The 19,715-nt window shown below is 43.1% G+C and overlaps 1 protein-coding gene across 3 annotated transcripts in view; it reads left to right on the forward strand.

Annotated features, from left to right (window-relative positions):
• USP24 (ubiquitin specific peptidase 24) overlaps positions 1-15,963 on the forward strand; it is a 153,474-nt gene extending 137,511 nt beyond the window's left edge. For all 3 annotated transcript variants that reach the window (XM_025288649.3, XM_006049602.4, XM_025288650.3), the window contains 9 exons: positions 559-680; positions 1,524-1,637; positions 3,545-3,610; positions 5,601-5,667; positions 7,094-7,172; positions 11,413-11,488; positions 11,896-11,982; positions 12,300-12,410; positions 13,320-15,963. In XM_025288649.3, coding sequence (XP_025144434.2) covers positions 559-680; positions 1,524-1,637; positions 3,545-3,610; positions 5,601-5,667; positions 7,094-7,172; positions 11,413-11,488; positions 11,896-11,982; positions 12,300-12,410; positions 13,320-13,382 — 785 coding nt within the window. In that variant the 3' untranslated portion in view covers positions 13,383-15,963. The remainder of the gene's footprint in view (positions 1-558; positions 681-1,523; positions 1,638-3,544; positions 3,611-5,600; positions 5,668-7,093; positions 7,173-11,412; positions 11,489-11,895; positions 11,983-12,299; positions 12,411-13,319) is intronic.
• Positions 15,964-19,715: the final 3,752 nt, after the last annotated feature.

Genomic DNA, 19,715 nt, shown 5'->3' on the forward strand with positions numbered 1-19,715 from the left:
TTAAAATCACAGTGCATCCCTCTGACCTGGAGACACTGTTGGCGCTCTGAAGCAATGTGGGGGAGCTCTCGTATAGTCGTGAGCTAGACTGTGCTTCCTAAATTCTGATTCACCAGTCTAAAAGATGAAGCTACCTCCTCTGTGAGTTCAGACAGGTCTGCAAAAGAAAATTGAGAGGGAGCGTCCTTGCTTTTCTAGTGTGTAGGGTAACCCCTTCCACGTGAGAGATTCTGCTCAGCATTGGCAGTTGTTTAAGCAGCAGAAGTGCCTTGTCCTCGGTCTCTTCAGAGGCACTTTGGGCCTTTTTTTTTTTTCTCATTTTAAACTTCTTCGAAAGGATTATCTTGGGTGTGAATTACTGGGAGTCTAGGGATTTAACAGTTAGTCCAGGGCATACATTGAAAGAGAGAGGAAGCCTTTCCTCAAGTCTCATGACCGTGAGAGACGGCTGTACATGGTCAGCAGTTGGGTGTGTGAATCTTGAGGCAGTCGCCGTACCTTGTAGACGTCGGTTTCACATGGTAACACGAGGTGGCTTTTTCCTTTGATTTCCTAAAGCTCCGGGTGTGTTTAAACAACGGCCGCCTATCAGCATTGCTCCCTCGAGCCCTCTGCTGCCCCTCCACGAGGAAGTCGAAGCCCTGTTGTTCTTGTCTGAAGGGAAACCTTACCTGTTAGAGGTATGTCCTTGTTCCACTAACGCCATTTTCCTTTTATCTGTTTTCTTCTTTTTGAGGAAAAAAAACACCTTTTGTTATTAGTTGTATTTTGTATGTTACTCTCGTATAGGGGAGTATAGTTAAGAAGCAATTATTTCAAATTAGTTTTACTTCCTGTATGCATGTCAGAAAGAAATAGGTAGCTGGAAAGAATATTATTAGTCCTCCCTGCAACTAAGAATTGGGCCTTCAGGTCCCAGGAGGAGGTATATGGCACACACATACCACTGTCCCCCGCCGAGTCACAGTCATTCCATTTGTTAGCAGAGGGTTTATTCCCAATCTTGTGTGTGTCCTTGGTCCTGAAATACTACAGCTCTGAAGCATACGGGTTTTTCAACCTCAGGAGTATGGAAGTGAGCTCTTCACAACCTCCTGTTGAGGTTCCTCTCCCTTCCATCCAGAGCTACTGCACCTTAAGAATGTAATCTTCCAATCCTTGTTCTGTAACTTGATTTTTATATATATGACTTGGTGAACATAATCATACTAGTTTTTATTTATATCAACAGTGCTGTGCTATATCTCTTTTTTTTTTTTTTTTAAGCTTAACGTCATGTATTTTTTGGACCTATCAGTGGTTATTTTAATGGGGGAGATTCCCTTTTAAAGTCTGATAAAAGTGACTGATAAAAGTGAGGAAAAGGTACACATTTGCACAGACTGTGTTAACTCTCAGACAGACTCAAACTATTTTGAGGCAGTGTTGATGGTCCTTAATCTGAGTAGATTTCAGTGAAAGTCGGAAGCAGCGTTTTAACAGTGAACTGTGACAAAAGAAACACTCCTCTTCTACCTCACCAGGTGATGTTTGCTCTTCGAGAGCTGACGGGCTCGCTGCTGGCGCTCATCGAGATGGTGGTGTACTGCTGTTTCTGTAACGAGCATTTCTCCTTCACCATGCTGCATTTCATCAAGGTAGGACCCCGTAAACACCTGTGGTAGCCTGCGAGCCTGCAGTTGAGACCTAGGAAAGCATTGCTTTGGCTCCCAGGCACTTGCTTCTTTTAATAACTTTGTTTTCCTAATCATAAAAATAGTATAGACTCATTTTTTAAATGAATAAAAAAATGCAGAATCTCACCATTTATGATGATCAGCATGAATATTCTCTCACGTTTCCTTTTTATTTTCTATGCGTATATTTTAACATAATTGGGGTTTTATTGTCTGTATGATTTTTGTGCCCTCTTTTTTCAGTTGACATTATATTCAATGATATTCCATATCATTAAAAGCTACCTGAGTGTATTTCATGTATCTTTCATGTATCACAGTTTACTCAGCCATTCCCTTCCCAGTGAGGCACATTTGCATTGGGTGCAGTTTTTAACTATTAAGAATAATACTTTAATGCTATGGTGACCATTATTGTATAAAATGGTTTTAAAGTTTAAGGTTATTTCCCTAGGCCACATCTAAAAAATCAAAAGTAGATTGATTTTTCTCACCTTATGAAGTAGTAATATATGTAGTTCATTATGAAGCTCTGATCAGTGTGTAGTAATTACTTATGTTGCATTTTCTGGATGCCACGCACAGTTCCAAGCATATTTCGTATTTAACTCACTTAATTCTCTAGTACGTAAGTCCTGTGAGGTATAGATACTGGTATTGAAGGTACTGAAGACACCAGTCTCACACAACCAGTAAGTGGCAGAGTGGGAGTTTGAGTATCAGCAGTATGGCTCCAGGGCTGTGCTCTTAACTACTGCCTTGCTAGGGATTACTAGAAAAACCTTGAAGCCTATGCATACCATTTTTATTCGTTATTAATCTTTTAATTTTTAATTCCGTGGAGAATACATGGCTTCATTCTCTTTGTGAAACAATATGCAAAGTCCGTTTCGACCCTAACCAGCCAGCCATGTCTCCTCTCCACCCTTCCCCGTGGGCCAGTATTGTCACGTCGGTTACGTGGCTTTCCAGTCTTCTTTGTGTGAAATTACAAGAGATATTTTGGTTTCTCCCACACCTTGCCTGCCCCAGGATTTGTAATAGTGATACAGGTAGTGTTAACAAGTAGCTGTGATCAGTGGGTCATGCCTCCAAGCTCTAGTAACGCATGTTTTGCCCTCAGTGTCTTCTGTACAGATCTGCCTGTATCAGGGTTGATTGAGACCTCTCTTTACTGTTTACTAATTATATAACCAAGGACAGTTTCCTCTTCTGAAAAACAGGAGGAAATTTGCCCAGACCTCACAGATAGTGTAGATTCAGTGAGGCCTGATACGTGAAGTACTTACTTAGTGCCAGACCCGGCACCTTGCACACGCCCTGTCGTCATGCAGTGTCCTCTCCCACTGCACGGTGTGTGTAAGGTTATTAAAATGCACAGGGCTGTGAGTTTTCTCAGCCTTGCTTCTTCATTTAGTGTGTCTTGACAGATTTTTCTACTTCCTAAGCAGACTTTTCTTATATTTCACTCACAGCATGTTGATCTCAGAACACTCTAATTAGCATTCTCATAGCTACTCGAGAATAGTCAACAAAACAGAATAAGTATAAATGAAATATAAGTACAAATTGAGGCCGGTTTAATGAAACTAAAAACCCTCTCCCTTCCTTTCTGCTTCTTTCCCTCTCTCCTTCCTAATTTCGTAGTGAAATATCATGGAGGGTTATAGCAGGGAGGGTTGTGGTATTGTTTCAGTCCCCAGACTTAGCATTTGGGGAACTGAGACCCAGAGAAGGGAATGACTTGCCCAAGGTCAGCCAGGTGGTGGTAGAACTTAGGCTGGAGTCCCAGCACTGTTGATTGCCACTCCGACCTGCTTTTCACTGAAGACTTACTGGAATCTTTGTGCTTTTAAAAAATATTTCAGAACCAACTAGAAACAGCTCCACCCCATGAGTTAAAGAATACATTCCAACTACTTCATGAGATACTGGTAAGTCATGAATGTTTTGATTCACTTGCATTTAGATATTTACTAGGCAGCATGCATTTGCAAATAAAAACTGTATGTCCTTGTGTTGCTTTTGCATTCATTTGGTCTGCACTCACCAAGTCCTCTTCACATCACCCATTCGTCTTGCCTTAACTGATTCAGAGGTGAGTGGTAATAAATTTCGTTATGTTTAGTGAGGGAGCTAGACAAGGACACAAGCAATTCTAGTGCAGAAAGCAAAGGCCTTACTTAGCATGCACAGAAAATGGTGCTCAGCTCAAGTGTGATCTTGTGTGAACCTCGAGAGGACCAGGAGAGGTGAATGGCTGGCTCTGCAGCCTGTCCATGTGCTACTGAAAATATCTCTATGAGCCACGAAACTGAAATGTAATCCACTACAGGGTGCATCCCAGTTTGGGAAATACAAAAGGCAGGGAAAAAAATACAACTGCAGTCAGTGAAATAAGGTATTATTAGAAGCTGAACTTAGAGAAGTGGAGTGACTTGCCCAAGGACATCGTCAGTAAGTGACAGTCAGGATCTGAGCCAGATGACTGGCCGTGGAGCCTGTGCTCTCTACAAACGCCTGGTTTGCTCAGTGACTGGAAGAGGTAAGACTAAAAGGAGTGGGAACTGGTGGGGCTTGGGGAAGGAGCCCAGACCAGACCAGGAAGAGTTCCAGGTTCCAGTGCCTGTGGACTTTCTCCCTGGAGGCCAGCGGTGACACGCTGCTGGCCAGGTTCCACCTACATGTCTTGTCTGATTTGGCCCAGATTGTTCTGTTCTTTAATTTCTGGATGCCAACCTGTCTTCAGAAATCAGGTCATCTGGCCACCCTGGTCTGTTTCCTGCGTGCTCCAGCCACCCAGAGCAGTGACAGCACGTCCTTTCTGTGAAGCTTGTGGGCTCCAGTTCCCACTGCCTCAGCACTGCTGTTGTCTGCCACGTGGCTCATTTCTTACCATCTCGGACTCTGTAGACATTTAAGTCAGTAACCTCTGCCATCAGTGATGGACACCATGGAAGGGTTTGAGGCAGGAAAGTGATATAACCTGATTTATGTCTTAGAAAGATTCCCCCAGCAATTGTCTTAAAGGATGGGCTAAAGAAGGAAGCAGGGTTGGAACTGGAAAACCATATAGGAGTCTGTGGCAGTAATCTGCGTGTACAATACCAAGGCTTATGCTAAGGAGAGACCAGAGCAGAAGGGGCTAGGGCCAGAACAACAGGTGTTTAGAAAGAGTATCAGTGAAATTGGGTGACTGACTGTGAACCAATGAGAGAGACTAGCCCAAGAACTATTTAAAATAAAGAGCGGGCGGTGGGATGGGGACTGGCTTCTGTTTAGGTCCCTAAGGCCTTGGCACAGGGTAAGCATTTAATAAACACTTTTGAATATGGAGATACATCATGGGTGCCATTTCTAAAATGTCCGACTCTCTGGTCCTTTGCCTCCTTTTGGTCCTAGCGCTTTTGTAAGATCATTGCTTCTCAGGACTGGGATTGAGGGATGTTCATCCGCTCAACAACAGACCCACTTAGTTTATTGAACTGTGCATGGCTCAGTGTCAGGCATTAGAAGTACAGCAAGAGTGTGCCATAGATCCAGCCTTGTGTGGTGTGGCATTAGTCTCCACATCGACTTGTAGATCCTGTATTATGTCAAAAGTTTTTGACAGGTTTTTGCAAACATAAATGTCTCATCTTTGGGATCATGAAATACATGTCCTTATAACCCACAGAGAACCCTAGAGGCAGTTCTTAAGAGCATGTATTAGGAAATGTGTGGATCTTCAAATACTGCTTAATATTTTTTTATCTTTAGTTTGAAATTTAATATATTGTTGAAAATATGGCAATGACTTATTTGTTTTTGGTTTTACTATGTTAGTAACAATAGTCCCTTGAACGAGTTATCTTTAAAGGCACCAGCGGCTGTAACACAAGCTTCTTCTTTCATTTACCAGCCTTTGTCTCCTGCTCCTCACAGGTCATCGAGGATCCCATACAAGTGGAGCGAGTCAAGTTTGTGTTTGAAACAGAAAACGGATTACTAGGCAAGTATGGCCACCCCGTGAAGAACCGCCTGCAGTAAAGGTGCAGAGAGCCCATCGTGCCAGCCGGCCTCTCCTCCCCAGGGTCTGCCTGGCACACTCTGCCTGGCATGGATCGCTGAGGAATCCAGGAGTTGCCTGGTCAGGGCTGTTAGACTCCCTCAGTCTAGTCAGGAGATTTAAAGCCAGAGGGTCTTACGCCCTGAACACTCCTGCTTTTCGTAAGACAACAGCTTGAGGGCCTTTTACTGGGTCAGGTAAGATTCAGGGGTGCTATGACTTTCTTCAGCAAGCTAAAGGTTTGCCACTTAACAAGAAACCTTTCTTCCACTCTGTAGCCATTGAGGTGGGAAAAGACTAAAACCTTATACTCAGGGTATTGTCAAGCTCATGAAATGCAGTTTCTTTTTTTCTTTTAACCTGTGGTATGAATGCACCCACATTTTTATTATCTGCTCATAAAAGTTTTTTGACAGCCTTTTCTTTTTCAGAAGGCTAAAGTGGCTTTAATGAGCTATTTCTTAGAAAAAGTTCAGTTAAAGATAGTCTTATCCAACTCCCACCATCCACCTGTATTCCCAGTTAACTTGAGTCATTTTAGACATTGCTGTGTGTTTAAAAGAAATTTTAGTATCTACTTTTATTGCAGAAAAGAAATTTATGCTTAAAATGTTCTGCAGTTACAACATTCTAGGCCACCACTTTGAAATGCTGCTGTCTGCTCTGAGCAGCACCCAGGCTCTCTGAAACTTACAGACCATACACGCCTCAAGGGCGGGGAGCAGGCATTACAGTCATCCCTTGGTAACCTTAGGGCACTGGTTCCAGGACCCACTCGGACACCAACACCCATGGATGCTCAAGTTCCATGGTCTACCCTTCATATCCATGGTTTTGCACCTGAGGATTCAACCAGCCACAGATTGTGTAGTGCACTATACATATTTATTGAAAAAAATTCACATATAAGTGGACCTGCACAGTTCAAGCCCATGTTGTTCAAGGGTTGCCTATATTTTTCTTTAAATGCCCAAAGCACAGACCCGTAAATATTTGTTGAAGTGAAATAGTACCATAAATCTCCATCTATCACACTGAAGTATTTTAACTGCTCTTTGTCAGTATTGCAGTGAATGGAAAACTTTGCAAGTCTCTAGGTGAAAAATTAGCCAATATAAATTTTAGTTCCTTTCAGTTCTTCTGAAAGTCAAACCTTCACCACCTTGTATTTTTCTTGAATCCTACGTAAAGTAGTGTTTCTGTCCATTAGAACTTGGAGAACCCTGTTAAGTCAGCACACTGTGCTTTGGTTAAGCTCCTCGCCTGCTTATCAAGTTTGCTGTGAATGTTCAGAACAGGAGCGCTGCTGTTACCTGGGCCTGCTGAAGTTGAGTGCTTTATTGTTAACCTTGCTTCCTTTATTCTTCAGCTCTGATGCACCACAGTAATCATGTGGACAGCAGTCGCTGCTACCAGTGTGTCAAATTTCTTGTAACTCTTGCTCAAAAGTAAGTATTGACTCAAAATGCAGTTGAGTAAATGATGGTTTTAGTTACAAGTCAGATATGACTCAAGAAAAAAAATTCCCTTATTTTGGTACCTAGGGAATCTGAGCCAGCCAGGGCACACTTGCTTGGATGGTACAGACAATTATTCAAACAATCTCAAAGAGAGGTAAAAAGGGAGTATGAAAAGTAACAGATCTTATGGAATCCGAGGGCGGGGAAAGTGCTAAGCTGACAGTTTGTGCAGGAAGGAGAGGAGTCCAGGGCGGGTTTAGGGACCTCAACAGCAAGAATTCATGAACTGTCACTCAGGATACCTTTAGTTAACTGTCAGCTGTGTCAGCTTCTAGATCCCCACTTTCAAAACAGTCTCTCAAGAGGCCAAATCATTTAACAGCTACTTAAACCCATGAACCCAGGCACTGTGCTAAATGTCGCCTGTATTCTCATTTAACATTTTCAGCAGTCTTAGGAGGTTAGGTGCTGTTACTAGTCCCATATCATGGGTGGTTTAAGTGACATGCCTGCCGTCAGAGCTAGGACTCGAGCACAGGCTGACTGACTTCAGGGCAAAGGTTCTTTTCTCCTTTTATTTAATTGTGCTAAAATATGTGTGTGTTAAGTCACTCAGTCATGTCCAACTCTTTGCAATCCCATGGACTGTAGCCCACCAGGCTCCTTTGTCCATGGAATTCTCCAGGCAAGAATACTGGAGTGGATTGCCATTCCTTCTCCAGGGGATCTTCCCAACCCAGGGATCGAACCCAGGTCTCTTAGGTCTCCTGCATTGGCAGGTGGGTTGTTTACCACTGGCACCACCTGGGAAGTCCCTAAAACATACATAACATAAAATTCACCGTTTTAGCCATTTTGAGGTGCACAGTTCAGTGGCATTAAGTGCATTTATAGCGTTGTGCAGCCATCAGCATCACCATCATCTTTCTCCAGAACTTTTTTTATCTTCCAGAACTGAAATTCCATAGCCATTAAATAGTACCTCTCCATTCCTCCTCCCTCCAGCTCCCACCAACCATCCTTCTGCTTTTTGTCTTCATGAATTTGACTGTTGTAGATACCTCACATAAATAGAGTCATACAGTATTTTTCCTTTCATGACTGGCTTATTGCCCGTAGCATGACATCTTCCAAGGTGTATCCATGTTGTAGCGTGTGTCAGAATTTCCTTTCTGTCTAAGGCTGAATAACATTCCATTGTATAGATATGTATATGTACTGCATTTTACTTATCCATTCATCTGTCAGTAGATCCTTGGAAAGGTTCTCAATGTTAGAAGGAACCTGAGTTGTTTGCAACTTCAGCTCCCCTATTTGTTTATTATGTTGGCCCACAAAAGATCAGAGTGACTGCATGCTAATCCAAGGTTGTTTTTTTAAATTGAAGTATAGTTGATTTACAATATTGTGTTAGTTTCAAGTGTATAACAAAGTGATTCAGTTAGTATTATTTTCTCAGGTTGTTTTCTATTATAGGTTGTTACAGGATACTGAATATAGTCCCCTGTGCTGCACAGTAAATCCTTGTTTCTAGTCTATTTCATATATAGTAGTTTGTGTCTGTTAATCCCATACTCCTCTAACTTATCCCTCCTTTCACCCCTTTCCCCTGGTAACCATAAATTTGTTTTCTGTGTCTGTGTGTCTGTTTCTGCTTTGTATATAGATTCTTTTGTATTATTTAAGATTCCACATATAAATGATACTAAGTATAATATTCTCCAGATCCATTCATGTTGCTGCAAATGGCAATATTTCATTCTTTTTATGGCCAAGTATGGAGAAGAACATGACAACCACTCCAGTATTCTTGCCTGGGATATCCCACGGACAGAGGAGCCTGGCGGGCTACAGTCCATAGGGTCATAAAGAGTCATACACGACTGAAGCAACTTAGCACATGCGTGGCTGAGTAATATTCCTTTGTGTAAATATATATACATCACATCTTCTTAAACCAGTCTCTTAATGGACACATAGGTTACTCCCATGTCTTGGCTGTTGCAGATAGTATTGCAGAGTAAACATTGGGGTGCACGTATCTTTTCAAATTAGAGTTTTTGTCTCTTCAGGACACATACCCAGGGGTGTAACTAACCCAGGATCCCAGGATTACTGAGCAGGCAGCACTGCCATCACTGAGTTTTGCACTGAGCTCTCTTTAGCTTAATTTATTTTGCTGCAGATTTTTCCTGATTCTTAGCTAGCCTTGGACTTATACCAGAATGAGAAATCTGTTGGGATTAATCTGCTGCATTTGAGCATCCTCAACAGATTTAAATGAGAGCTCCATCGAAATAGTACATGAACACACATTTTCCAGATGACATAATATTGTAAACACAGATGGAGATCATCCTGCCACAAATGTGGGTTCATTAATTAGGCTTCATACTGACAGCATGTCGTCATAATGACATAAAAGGCTAAAAGAGTGGTATTTCCAAGTAGTGCTGGGGCCACATAACATATCTGATGCCAGCAAACACAAAGTCCATATATTAGTAGTGTCTTTATATGTACTTCCATATCCTGCACATATCCCATTTATTACATATGTTAATGGCAGTCTCCCCATCGGTACTATCTTCAAATAAGGACAGCTTTCTAGGTAGGCAAATACAAATGGAAAGGGCTCTAAAAGCAGGTTTTAAAATTGTTTTTCCCTCATATCATTCTTTCTTATTTAAATTATAAAAATTAAAGACTAGTTTGATTTTATCAAGAGGTCATTTATTGTATACCTTAACATTACTAGAAGAGAACATAGGCAAAATATTCTTTGACATAAATTGTAGCAATGTTTTCTTAGGCCAGTCTCCCAAGGCAATAGAAATAAAAGCAAAAATAAACAAATGGGACCTAGTCAAACTTACACATTTTTGCACAGCAGAGGAAACTAACCAAAATGAAAAGGCGACCTACAGAATGGGAGAAAATATTTGCAATTGATGCATCCAACAAGGACTTAATTACCAAAATATATGAACAGCTCATACAACTTAATAACAACAACAAAAATCAAAAAGTGGGCAGAAGACCAAAAAGACATACAGATGGCCAAGTGGCACATGACAAGATGCTCAGCATTGCCAGTTGTCAGAGGAATGTAAATCAAAGTCAGAACTAGAGCGGGGTATCATGTCACAACAATCAGAATGGCTGTCATTAAAAAGTCTACAAATAATAAATGCTAGAGAGGTTGTAGAGAAACAGGAACCCTCCTACACTGTTGGTGGGAGTATAAATTGGTATAGCCACTATGGAAAACAGTATGGAGGTTCCTTAAAAACTGAAAATAGAGCTACCATATGATTCAGCAATCCCACTCCTGGACATATATCCAGAAAAAACTGTTGAAAAGATGCATATACTCCAGTGTTCATTGCAGCACTATTTTACAATAGCCAAGACATAAAGCCACCTAAATATCCACCAACAGATGGATGGATGAAGATGTAGTACATATATACAATGGAATATTACTCAGCTATTAAAAAAACAATGTCATTTGCAGCAACATGGATGGACCTAGAAGTCATTATACTAAGTGAAATAGACAAAGACGAATGTCATATCACTTATATATGGAATCTAAAGTATGATACAAAAGAACTTATTAAAAAAAAAAAAAAAACCGAGACATAGGAAACAAACTTATGGTTACCAAAGTGGAAAGGAGGTTGAGGAAGGATAAATTAGGAGTGTGAGATTAGCAGATGCAAACTACTGTGTGCAAAATAGATAAACAAGGGCCTACTGTATAGCACGGAGAACTGTCTTCAGTTTCTTGTAATAACCCGTAATGGAAAAGAATCAGAAAATGTATATGCATAACTGGTTCATTTTGCTGTACACCAGAAACTAACTCAACTTGATAAATCAATTATACTTTTAATTTTTTAAAATAATTAAGAGGTTATTTATCAAATGTACAATTTGTTGTGGCTAATTTTGTTTGTTATTTTTCATTTTCCAACCTTGAGTTTTAGTAGAACTGAGTGGATAAGTTAGAGATAGATATAAGAAACTTTTCACCACATATTTACCTTTTACTGCTTTTTGAAGTTTTAAACATGTGAATATATCCAAAGCAAAAGAAAAGACAAATTTCATATAAAGACAACTGAAAGTAGCATTTGTGTTTCAAATCTTAAAGTACTATGTATTAAACAAGAATATTTGCAAAGAAGGTGTTTGGCTAATAAAAATTTCCTGCCATCACCAGGTGTCCTGCTGCTAAAGAATACTTCAAGGAGAACTCCCACCACTGGAGTTGGGCTGTGCAGTGGCTGCAGAAGAAGGTAATGAAGTTTTTAACTTTTCTGGTTATTTCATGGGAATCAATAACAACATATCTTATCAGGAAATAAAATCTCAGACTTGATTTGGAGACTGTCAAAGTATTTTCAGAGTTCACACATTTAGGGGAACAGTTGATACCTATCTTTATGCATGTAATTTGTATCTTAATACATTTGTCTTAATTTTATGGATAAAAAGGTAAGGATTATTTAAGAGGTAGTATTTTAGTGAACTCTTAAAAGCAGAAGTACAGTCTTATCAAAAAGAATCTCCTGATGGAGAAAGTCTGGGTCAATTTATACACTATTCTGTATGCTTTTTATACTGTAATATGTATTGGTAGAAACTGTAGATTCATGTGGGCTCATTTGTCATCTCTAATGGCCTTTTTGACCTTCCATGTCAGATGTCAGAACATTATTGGACACCACAGAGTAACGTCTCTAATGAAACATCAACTGGAAAAACCTTTCAGCGAACAATTTCAGCTCAGGTGAGAGTTGTCTTTTGGTTTTGTGTGGATTGAAATCCCTTAGTTAAGATTTTTAGTGTGTTTCTCAGAAACTGCTGTCTCAGAAAAGAGGTATACATTAAAAGTGAGTAAGCACTGAAGACACGGTTGATTTTTCTGTGAAAAAGCAGCAAGTGAGTTGTTGGCCTGGAAGGAAAGCAGTGAGGGTCATTCAGTGCGGCTCCACCTGCCACAGAAGCTGACATGAAGGCACCGCCCCCAAAGGTCAAATGAAGGGCAGCCTCGGTGCCGCTGCCACTGCACACCCTGACTTCTCCTTGTGCTTCAATCTCTGGCAGGACACGTTAGCATATGCCACAGCGCTGCTGAATGAGAAGGAGCAGTCAGGAAGCAGTAACGGGTCGGAGAGCAGTCCTGCGAACGAGAATGGAGAGAGACACTTACAGCAGGTACATCTGTAGGGCAGGTCCTGGGTGAAAGGGCAGTGCCCGCTCTGAGGTTTCCCAGGGACAACCTCAATCATCAGGAGAGAAAGGAGACCCCAGCTCCGCCCTCTGGGAACCTCTGCTCAGGACTCATTCTCTGTGCTTAGAAAGCAGAGCGGCGTTGCACCATGACATTTATCCAGGCTTTGGTCTCAGTCTGCTGGCTGTTTTACTCAGCTTGGAGAACATCCGGATAAAGCCCGGTTTGCAGATACGGTCCTTCCAGATTGTACTTCATTCTGCTGGGTTACAAAAAATTACCGCTTTCCCCTTCTGCTCTCACCAGCCTTCCTAGAAACACATATGCTTGAAAAGAAGGGCCTCATGCCATTGGAATCTGTGTGCTTGTCAGGGGCGTCAAATTTTTTAGTATTTTTCAATACTAATCACTATAGTAGAAAAAGGAGTGAATTATTTATTGAACACTTACCATGTAGAATAATGCAGCAGGTTTAAATGTAATGACATGTATCATTTCTTCCCTCCAGTCCGTAACTTTCTGAAAGGCCTTCGCCATAATCTTTGGGATCCTGGTAATAACCAGTGAGGTCGCTGTTCCCCTGATTTCACAGAAGGAAACTGACACTCAGCATAGTGATTTGATTTAACTCAAGGCCACATTATGCCTCTAGGCAAGTCACTAGATTGTTCCTGTAAGTCAGTAAGAACACAGAAATGGAAGCTCTGCATAATCAAGAATTGTCAAATATGAGGTCAAACATACACTTGTTACATTTTATGGCCCTTTGATAAACATTAAGTAGTTAAATGAGGACATGTTAAACTGCAAAACACAAGTAAGTCAGTCGACATAGGAAAACTTTTTTCTGTTAACTTTATTAAGTATGTATTTATTCCTTTCATTTCCCAAAGGGTTCTGAATCACCCATGATGATCGGTGAGTTAAGAAGTGACCTGGATGATGTGGATCCCTAGGGGCCATGCCCAGCACGTGACGAGCAGACATGTCATGGTTACTGGATGCTCAGCACCTTTTTGAAATCAGAATCTCATTCTTGAACCCTTTAGCAGAGCCCGGAGGCTGGACTGGGAGAACCTACCATGAGGGGAGGAGCCCGTGTTTTTAAGGAACGCACTCTCAGCCCCCAGGGAAGGCCTGGGAGCTGTTTGGCAGTGGGAATACTCCAGCCTGTGGAGTTCAGCTTACCTGGGGCATGGTCCACGTGTGGACTGACACTTCTGTACAGATTTTAGGAAGTAAAGCTGGTGGCAGACTGTTTTGTTACACGAACATACAGGAGTGAGTGAAGATAAAGCTGTTGCTTTCTCTATCATGCTACAAAAGAAATTCCTTTGGTTTTTATATTGAAAAAAAAAAGCAAGCTGCCTTTAGATATATGGGCGCAAATTTTTAATCTTGCAGTAATATTGAATAGAAATATCAAGTTTAAAATGATGTAAAAATATGTGACAAAAATTCCTTTTCACTGTAAAATAGTAGTTAAAGAATTCAGTTTACACAGACCTTTGTATTTAATATGTCTCCCTATTTGTATAGAATTTCAGGTGGGTCTGGATGAGAGCCCTGGGCATAAACTTGGATCTTAATGAAATGTTACCAGGATCAAAAATTGGGAAATTAAGCTCTTTAAGGTATTTTTCTGATAAAATTGAGATTGAAAGAGCAATAAAAAAAATGCTATGTTCTCTAGAAGTATAGAGTGCATTCTTTGACATCAATCACTGATTGTTCCCAAAACAAATTTTACAAAGAGCAAAATGAAAAGCACTTTAAGATATGATTTTATTTAGTTTGACTTCATAAAATCTTTTTAATGCTTGGAGACATATTGAATAAACTGTAGTCTTAAATCATGTGACCTGCAATCATTTGCTTTTGCTGGAAACTTAATTACTAAAACCCTTGGTACTGGTTGTATATGAAGTTAAATATTTGAGTTGAGAGACACTGCTTTGTGAGTTTCTGGACGTTTTACCGCAGAGAAGGAATAGGAGACTTGATTTCTCCTCAGCATGATTGACTGACACTGAAAAGATAAGGATAAGAAAGAACTCGCAAGCCACTGAACAACCACCCATTTAGCTGTGTTTCCCAGGTCTTGGCGCCATTCACTCGTTTCAGGTTAGCTGCCAGCCCACTCCTTTTTCTGGAGTGGAGAGGGGATGCCGACATGGTTCATATATTGTGTACCTTTGGGGTTTTGAGTCACTGCACACATTTTCAATCCTGTCTGTCTTTAGTTGTGTGCTCTGCCTTGTTCTGTGCTCCCACGCACAGGACTAGGGGAGCTTCTGGAAGCACTGAGCAGCCCCAGTCCAGGCTCTGCAGAGTCAGAGAGGCGCAGAGGACGCATGCCAGGGCTGACGGCTGCTCCTGCCGCGCACCGCAGACTCTGTGGCCTCACCGCCCAAGGTGCAGTTACAGTGCGGCCAGGCTGCAGTCTGTAATTGCACGACTGGCCAGCGGTGATGTCTGTCAAAGACAGCAGCTGGGTGGAGGGCCAACACCTCAGAGCAGAGCTGCGCCCCAGAGAAAGGGCCGGAGGTCCTTGGCAGATTTTATGTGGTTCTGATGTTCTTGCAAATTCAAATGTGATGTTTTAAAGTGGATTTTTGAGTCCATGAATACCCACACCCTGCTGCCCCCCACCCTCCCTCTGCCCTCCTCCTCACAAAGCGACCCCGCGGGATGTGACCTTGAAATGCCAGCCACGAGGAGATGGCGCTGGCAGCTGCACTCAGGAGCCCAGATTCAGGAGTGAAATTGCCACTTCTGTCCCTTATTTCCTATGGAAACAATGCCTTCCACAGCCCCCAGCACCTGCTATCCTCACAGTAGCGTTCATCGGGACCAGGACTACCCGTCGCTGACACGAGGCACCTGGTTGGTTTTGCTCGCGTTGTTGCTGCAGTGAACATCACTTGCCCTTTGCCAGTGACCTTGATTTCCCCATGGCTGCAGTCTGCCAACCTGCTGAAGACTTTTTTTTTAATGTCATACAACAAAGTGACAATTACGACAGGCTTACCTTGGAAGAGGTTCATTTTTACTGCCAATCTTTTTGGATGAAGATGTTTTTATAAATCTTTCAAAATGGTCTGCAGGTCGAATAGGAATTGCACAACTAAACCCAATGCTGTGTGTCCTCAAGAAGCTCCCTTCATGAGACCCTTCTTAGGATGGCCAAGTCAGTCCCTTAGAGACATCCTGGGAAAGAAAGCAAAGGAGCCTTCGGACAGGCATCCCAGCCTGTGACTTCCCCTGGAGCCCACACGTGGGCCCAGAGCACATGCCACCAGACTCACCCTCTCTTGCTCCACCCTCCCTGCAAACATCAAGGTGTGTGCAGTTACTTTTGAGCTTGGAACAGGCAGACTGGAATTTTCCTCTGCTACCTCTTGTGTACAAAATCTTGTTTATACAATTTCAAAAAGAAGTAGATAAACTAAGGAAGAAACTTCATTCTAAATTTGGTTCACTGAGTGGCAGAGTTCTTAGCTTCTAAAGGTATAAAATAAATTTTTCAAAAACAGAGTTGGAGGCTCACTGACATTTTTCTGTGTATACCAGAAAATGGCTGTGGTTGGGGAGGGGTGCCAGGGGCCGGTGACCTGGAAGGAAATAGTGCCGATTCCTTTTCATACTTTGTACCAATGATGTGAATAGGGTCCATTCTTTAATGATAAAGGGCAGTGGGTCTTTTTCTAAGCTTTTTACTATTTCTCCCTCTGGATATCCTGACCATTTCAGGATTCACTTGCAAGGCTGGATAAGGATGTGCAGAGCTCAGACCAGTGGCCTGCAGCTGTCTTCCCCTTAGTTTTCAGGCAACCCTGCGGTCCCCAGCATAAATCACATCCCTGATCAAGCTGGATTTTTTGGTGGACCCCACGGGTCTCAGCCTCACCCCTGATGCCCTGCCTCTGCCCACATGGTTCCCCTCTCCTGGGCTCTTTGCTGCTCCAGCTACTCTGCAGTCCACACCCATTCCTCCCCGGCTCCCAGTGACCAGCTACCATCGTCTGCAAAAACCAGGTGTTCCCTTTTCTCAAATCTTAGAGCCTTCTGGGTATGAACAGCTAAGGAGCTAAACTCTGGCTCTTGGGTGATGGGGAGAGGGGTCTCTGGCATGTACCACAGATAGGGTGCCATTGGGCCCACTTACACAGATATCCCCTGGCAGTCGGGTCCTTAGCAGCTGGCAGGTTTTGAACACTTTCCATGACACTAAGTTGTCCAAGTTTGAGAGGACTTCTGCCTTTGCAGGTCAATTCCCTGATCACTTATAATATGAGCTGTTTGGAGCTGTTTAGAGCCTTGCTCAAGGCCTTGCTCAAACAACAACACTCACCAGCCTCAAAATGGGGCTGGGGGATGGGGGGCCACATTGCATGGGGTAATTATTATTTTTGCAAAGTGGAAAGTTCTGAGACTGTTCTTAATTTCAAATCATGAAAAATGACCCTGGACATAATTCTCATTACAGATGCCTCAGCCACTCATTTAAACCTTTGCCATAAACATTGACTCTGTGCCAGGCCCTGGGAGAGGAGAATGGAAAGGACACAGGGACCCTGAGCATCTAGAATGTGAGGCACAGGATGCCAAGAAGGGAGAGCCCTGGTTGCTGGGTGGGGGGGCTTGGAAATTACAGGCAGACTCCAGTTTTATCCCAGGACAGGCTTAAGTACTCAAATACTTATACTGAAAATACACATACTCTTCAAAGGCTCAGTTTGCTCAACCATCCCACATACTGTTATCTGGCACCTCTTATAAGCAAGGTCTCATCCTAGATGGTCAAATTCAGGCAAGAGTCATGATTAAGTTGTTTTTATTTTAAAAAGTCACCATATAATAAAACGGCTACAAAACCCAGAATAAATATCCTCAAATTACAAAAGGAAAACAGATTCAGAAAAGATGCTTGCTGTAAAAAGGCAATAGAGGATTGATGGCAAACACAGACCAAAAAGATAAATGCATATTTCTTTGCTTGGGTAGAGGTGGGGTTGAGGGAGCTCAGAGGGAGAGTTGTGCCTCCTGCCTCCTGCCTGCATCCCTCCAAAGGCCTCTCCGCTCAGGCCCCAGTGCTCTCTCCTGGCTCACGGGATCTGTGTTCCCCTTAGGAGCCTCAGCTCTGAAGATAGGTGGCCCAACCTGGTGCAGTAAAAAGTCTTGACTTTAAGGCCAAATCTGGGTTTATATCGTGGTCCTACTTCACTTCCTGGTGAGCTAGGTGAGCACCCACCTCCCCATCTCTGGTTCCCAGGTTCCTCCTGAATCAGGGATGAAGGTGTGTGCTGTGCAAGGTAGGCGTGGACCCGGGAAGAAGCTGGATGGAGCTGGTGGCCCTCCGCTGCAAATGCAGTCAGCCTTTGGGTGATATCCCCCTGCAGGCTGATGCCAGGGAGGCTGTAAACCTGGACCAGAGCAAGGTGAGGACAGCCAAGAGAACCAGAGGCCTGGCCCCTGGTCACCTGGGGCCCATCTGGCTGCATCTCATGCTCTTGGTGGTGGCTCAAGGTATGGGTAAAAGAGGTTTTGTGTTTTTTTTTAATGAAACACAGATGAACATTTTTAATGATTAAAAGATACAAGTCACAAAGATAAACATCATCATATACCATTAGACACCTTAACAACAGAGATAAAGCAAAAATCAGAAGAAATATAAGGGAAAAGAAAGCCATAGTGAGACATATTAACATTTTTTCTGAGAATATTTATCATGTGCAGAAAAAAATAGCATCTTGAATGATGTCATTAATGTAATATATTTTTATCTAATTAATTTATATTAATCATAGGCTTCCCAGGTGGCCTAGAAGTTGCAGGAGATGCAGGTTCAATCCCTGGGTTGGGAGGATCTCCTGGAGAAGGAAGTGGCAACCCACTCCAGTATTCTTGTCTGAAAAATCCCACAAACAGAAGCCTGGAGGGCTACAGTCCATGGGGTTGCAAAAATCAGACATGGCTGAGCACACACCACCATATTAATCATATCCTACACAATTACACTTAAAATTTTGTATCTCATACAATGTTAGTAGATGTCCATAGAACATTTAGAAAAACTGGCAAGAAGATAAAACATTACTAAATTTCAAAAAGTAGAATTCTTTTTTGTGCATGTGATTCAGATATACACATGTATTAATTTTGAAGTTTTTTTCCCTTATAGGTTATTACAATATATTGACTATAATTCCCTGGAGAGTTAGGAATTTTATCAACAAAAGCTGTTTTCAGGAGGTGAGTCCTAATGGCAGAACTGAGAGGGCCCCGTGGAGATCAAACTGATGGAGGTCTCTAGAAAAAGAGCAAGGACTTAAGCCAAAGAGACTTGGCAGCTGACTCTGGGCTGGTGCTTTGGACCCAACATCCTCATCTATCCAGAGGGTAGCGTAGGCCCTGCCTTTGCCCCAGGGCTGTTCTGAAAACCTGTGAGAAGTTGGGTGGAGAAGCCCTTTGGACATTTTGAAACACAGGCCTTTTCTAAGAAGTATCACCCTTATCAGAGCCACCCAGTACCCTCAGAGGCAGGGAAAACATCCTCCACTAATCAGGAAGCCTCCTCACGGGGCTTCCCCAAAGCAGGCCAGAAGTGATGGGCCATCTCTACCTTTCACGTCCCCCTGACTGATATTTGGCCTCTTCCAGCCTTCAAGCGCCTCACTGCCTCCCCACAGGAGGATGACCACCTCCTTCATGGAGGCCTGAGCATTGACTAACCGCTCGATAAAAGGTCGTTCTGCCCATAATGTTGGCATCTGGGGAGTGGCTGGCAGGAAGCTGAGCACAGCCTGGCCTGTGCTAACGGTGGCATGTGGACCCCACCCTGCGGTGAGGGAGGGCCTGCCTGGCGCCTGCAGCCCTGCTCCATCAGCCTCCATTCAGCTCAGGTCTGGGGCGGGGTGATGCAGGCCAAGAGCTGGGGTTTTCCCAGGCAGGGAGCTGGCACACCCCGAGTGCCAGCACCAGAGCTCCAGGAGGAAGAAGTAGCCTCTTTGCCCGGGGTCCAGGCTGAAGAGGGCGGAAGAAGGAACCAGTTCAAAGCTCAGCCAAGGCCTGGGACCACGGCATCCAGGACATGACCCCTTCCCCGTGCAAGTGTCCTGGGCAGGGCAGTCACTGGGCCTCCCAAGAGGCCGGCTCTGGCAGCGGATGGCGACAGCTACAGGGGCCGCCTCGGCAGTCCTGCCTCCTGCACTGACGTCCCAGCCCCACATCACACACGTGTTGTCCACCACGTAGGTCCCCGTGGTGTGGGAGGCCTCCAGGTG

The sequence above is a fragment of the Bubalus bubalis genome, chromosome 6 (genome assembly GCF_019923935.1).
Source record: "Bubalus bubalis isolate 160015118507 breed Murrah chromosome 6, NDDB_SH_1, whole genome shotgun sequence".
NCBI classification, from domain to species: domain Eukaryota; kingdom Metazoa; phylum Chordata; class Mammalia; order Artiodactyla; family Bovidae; genus Bubalus; species Bubalus bubalis.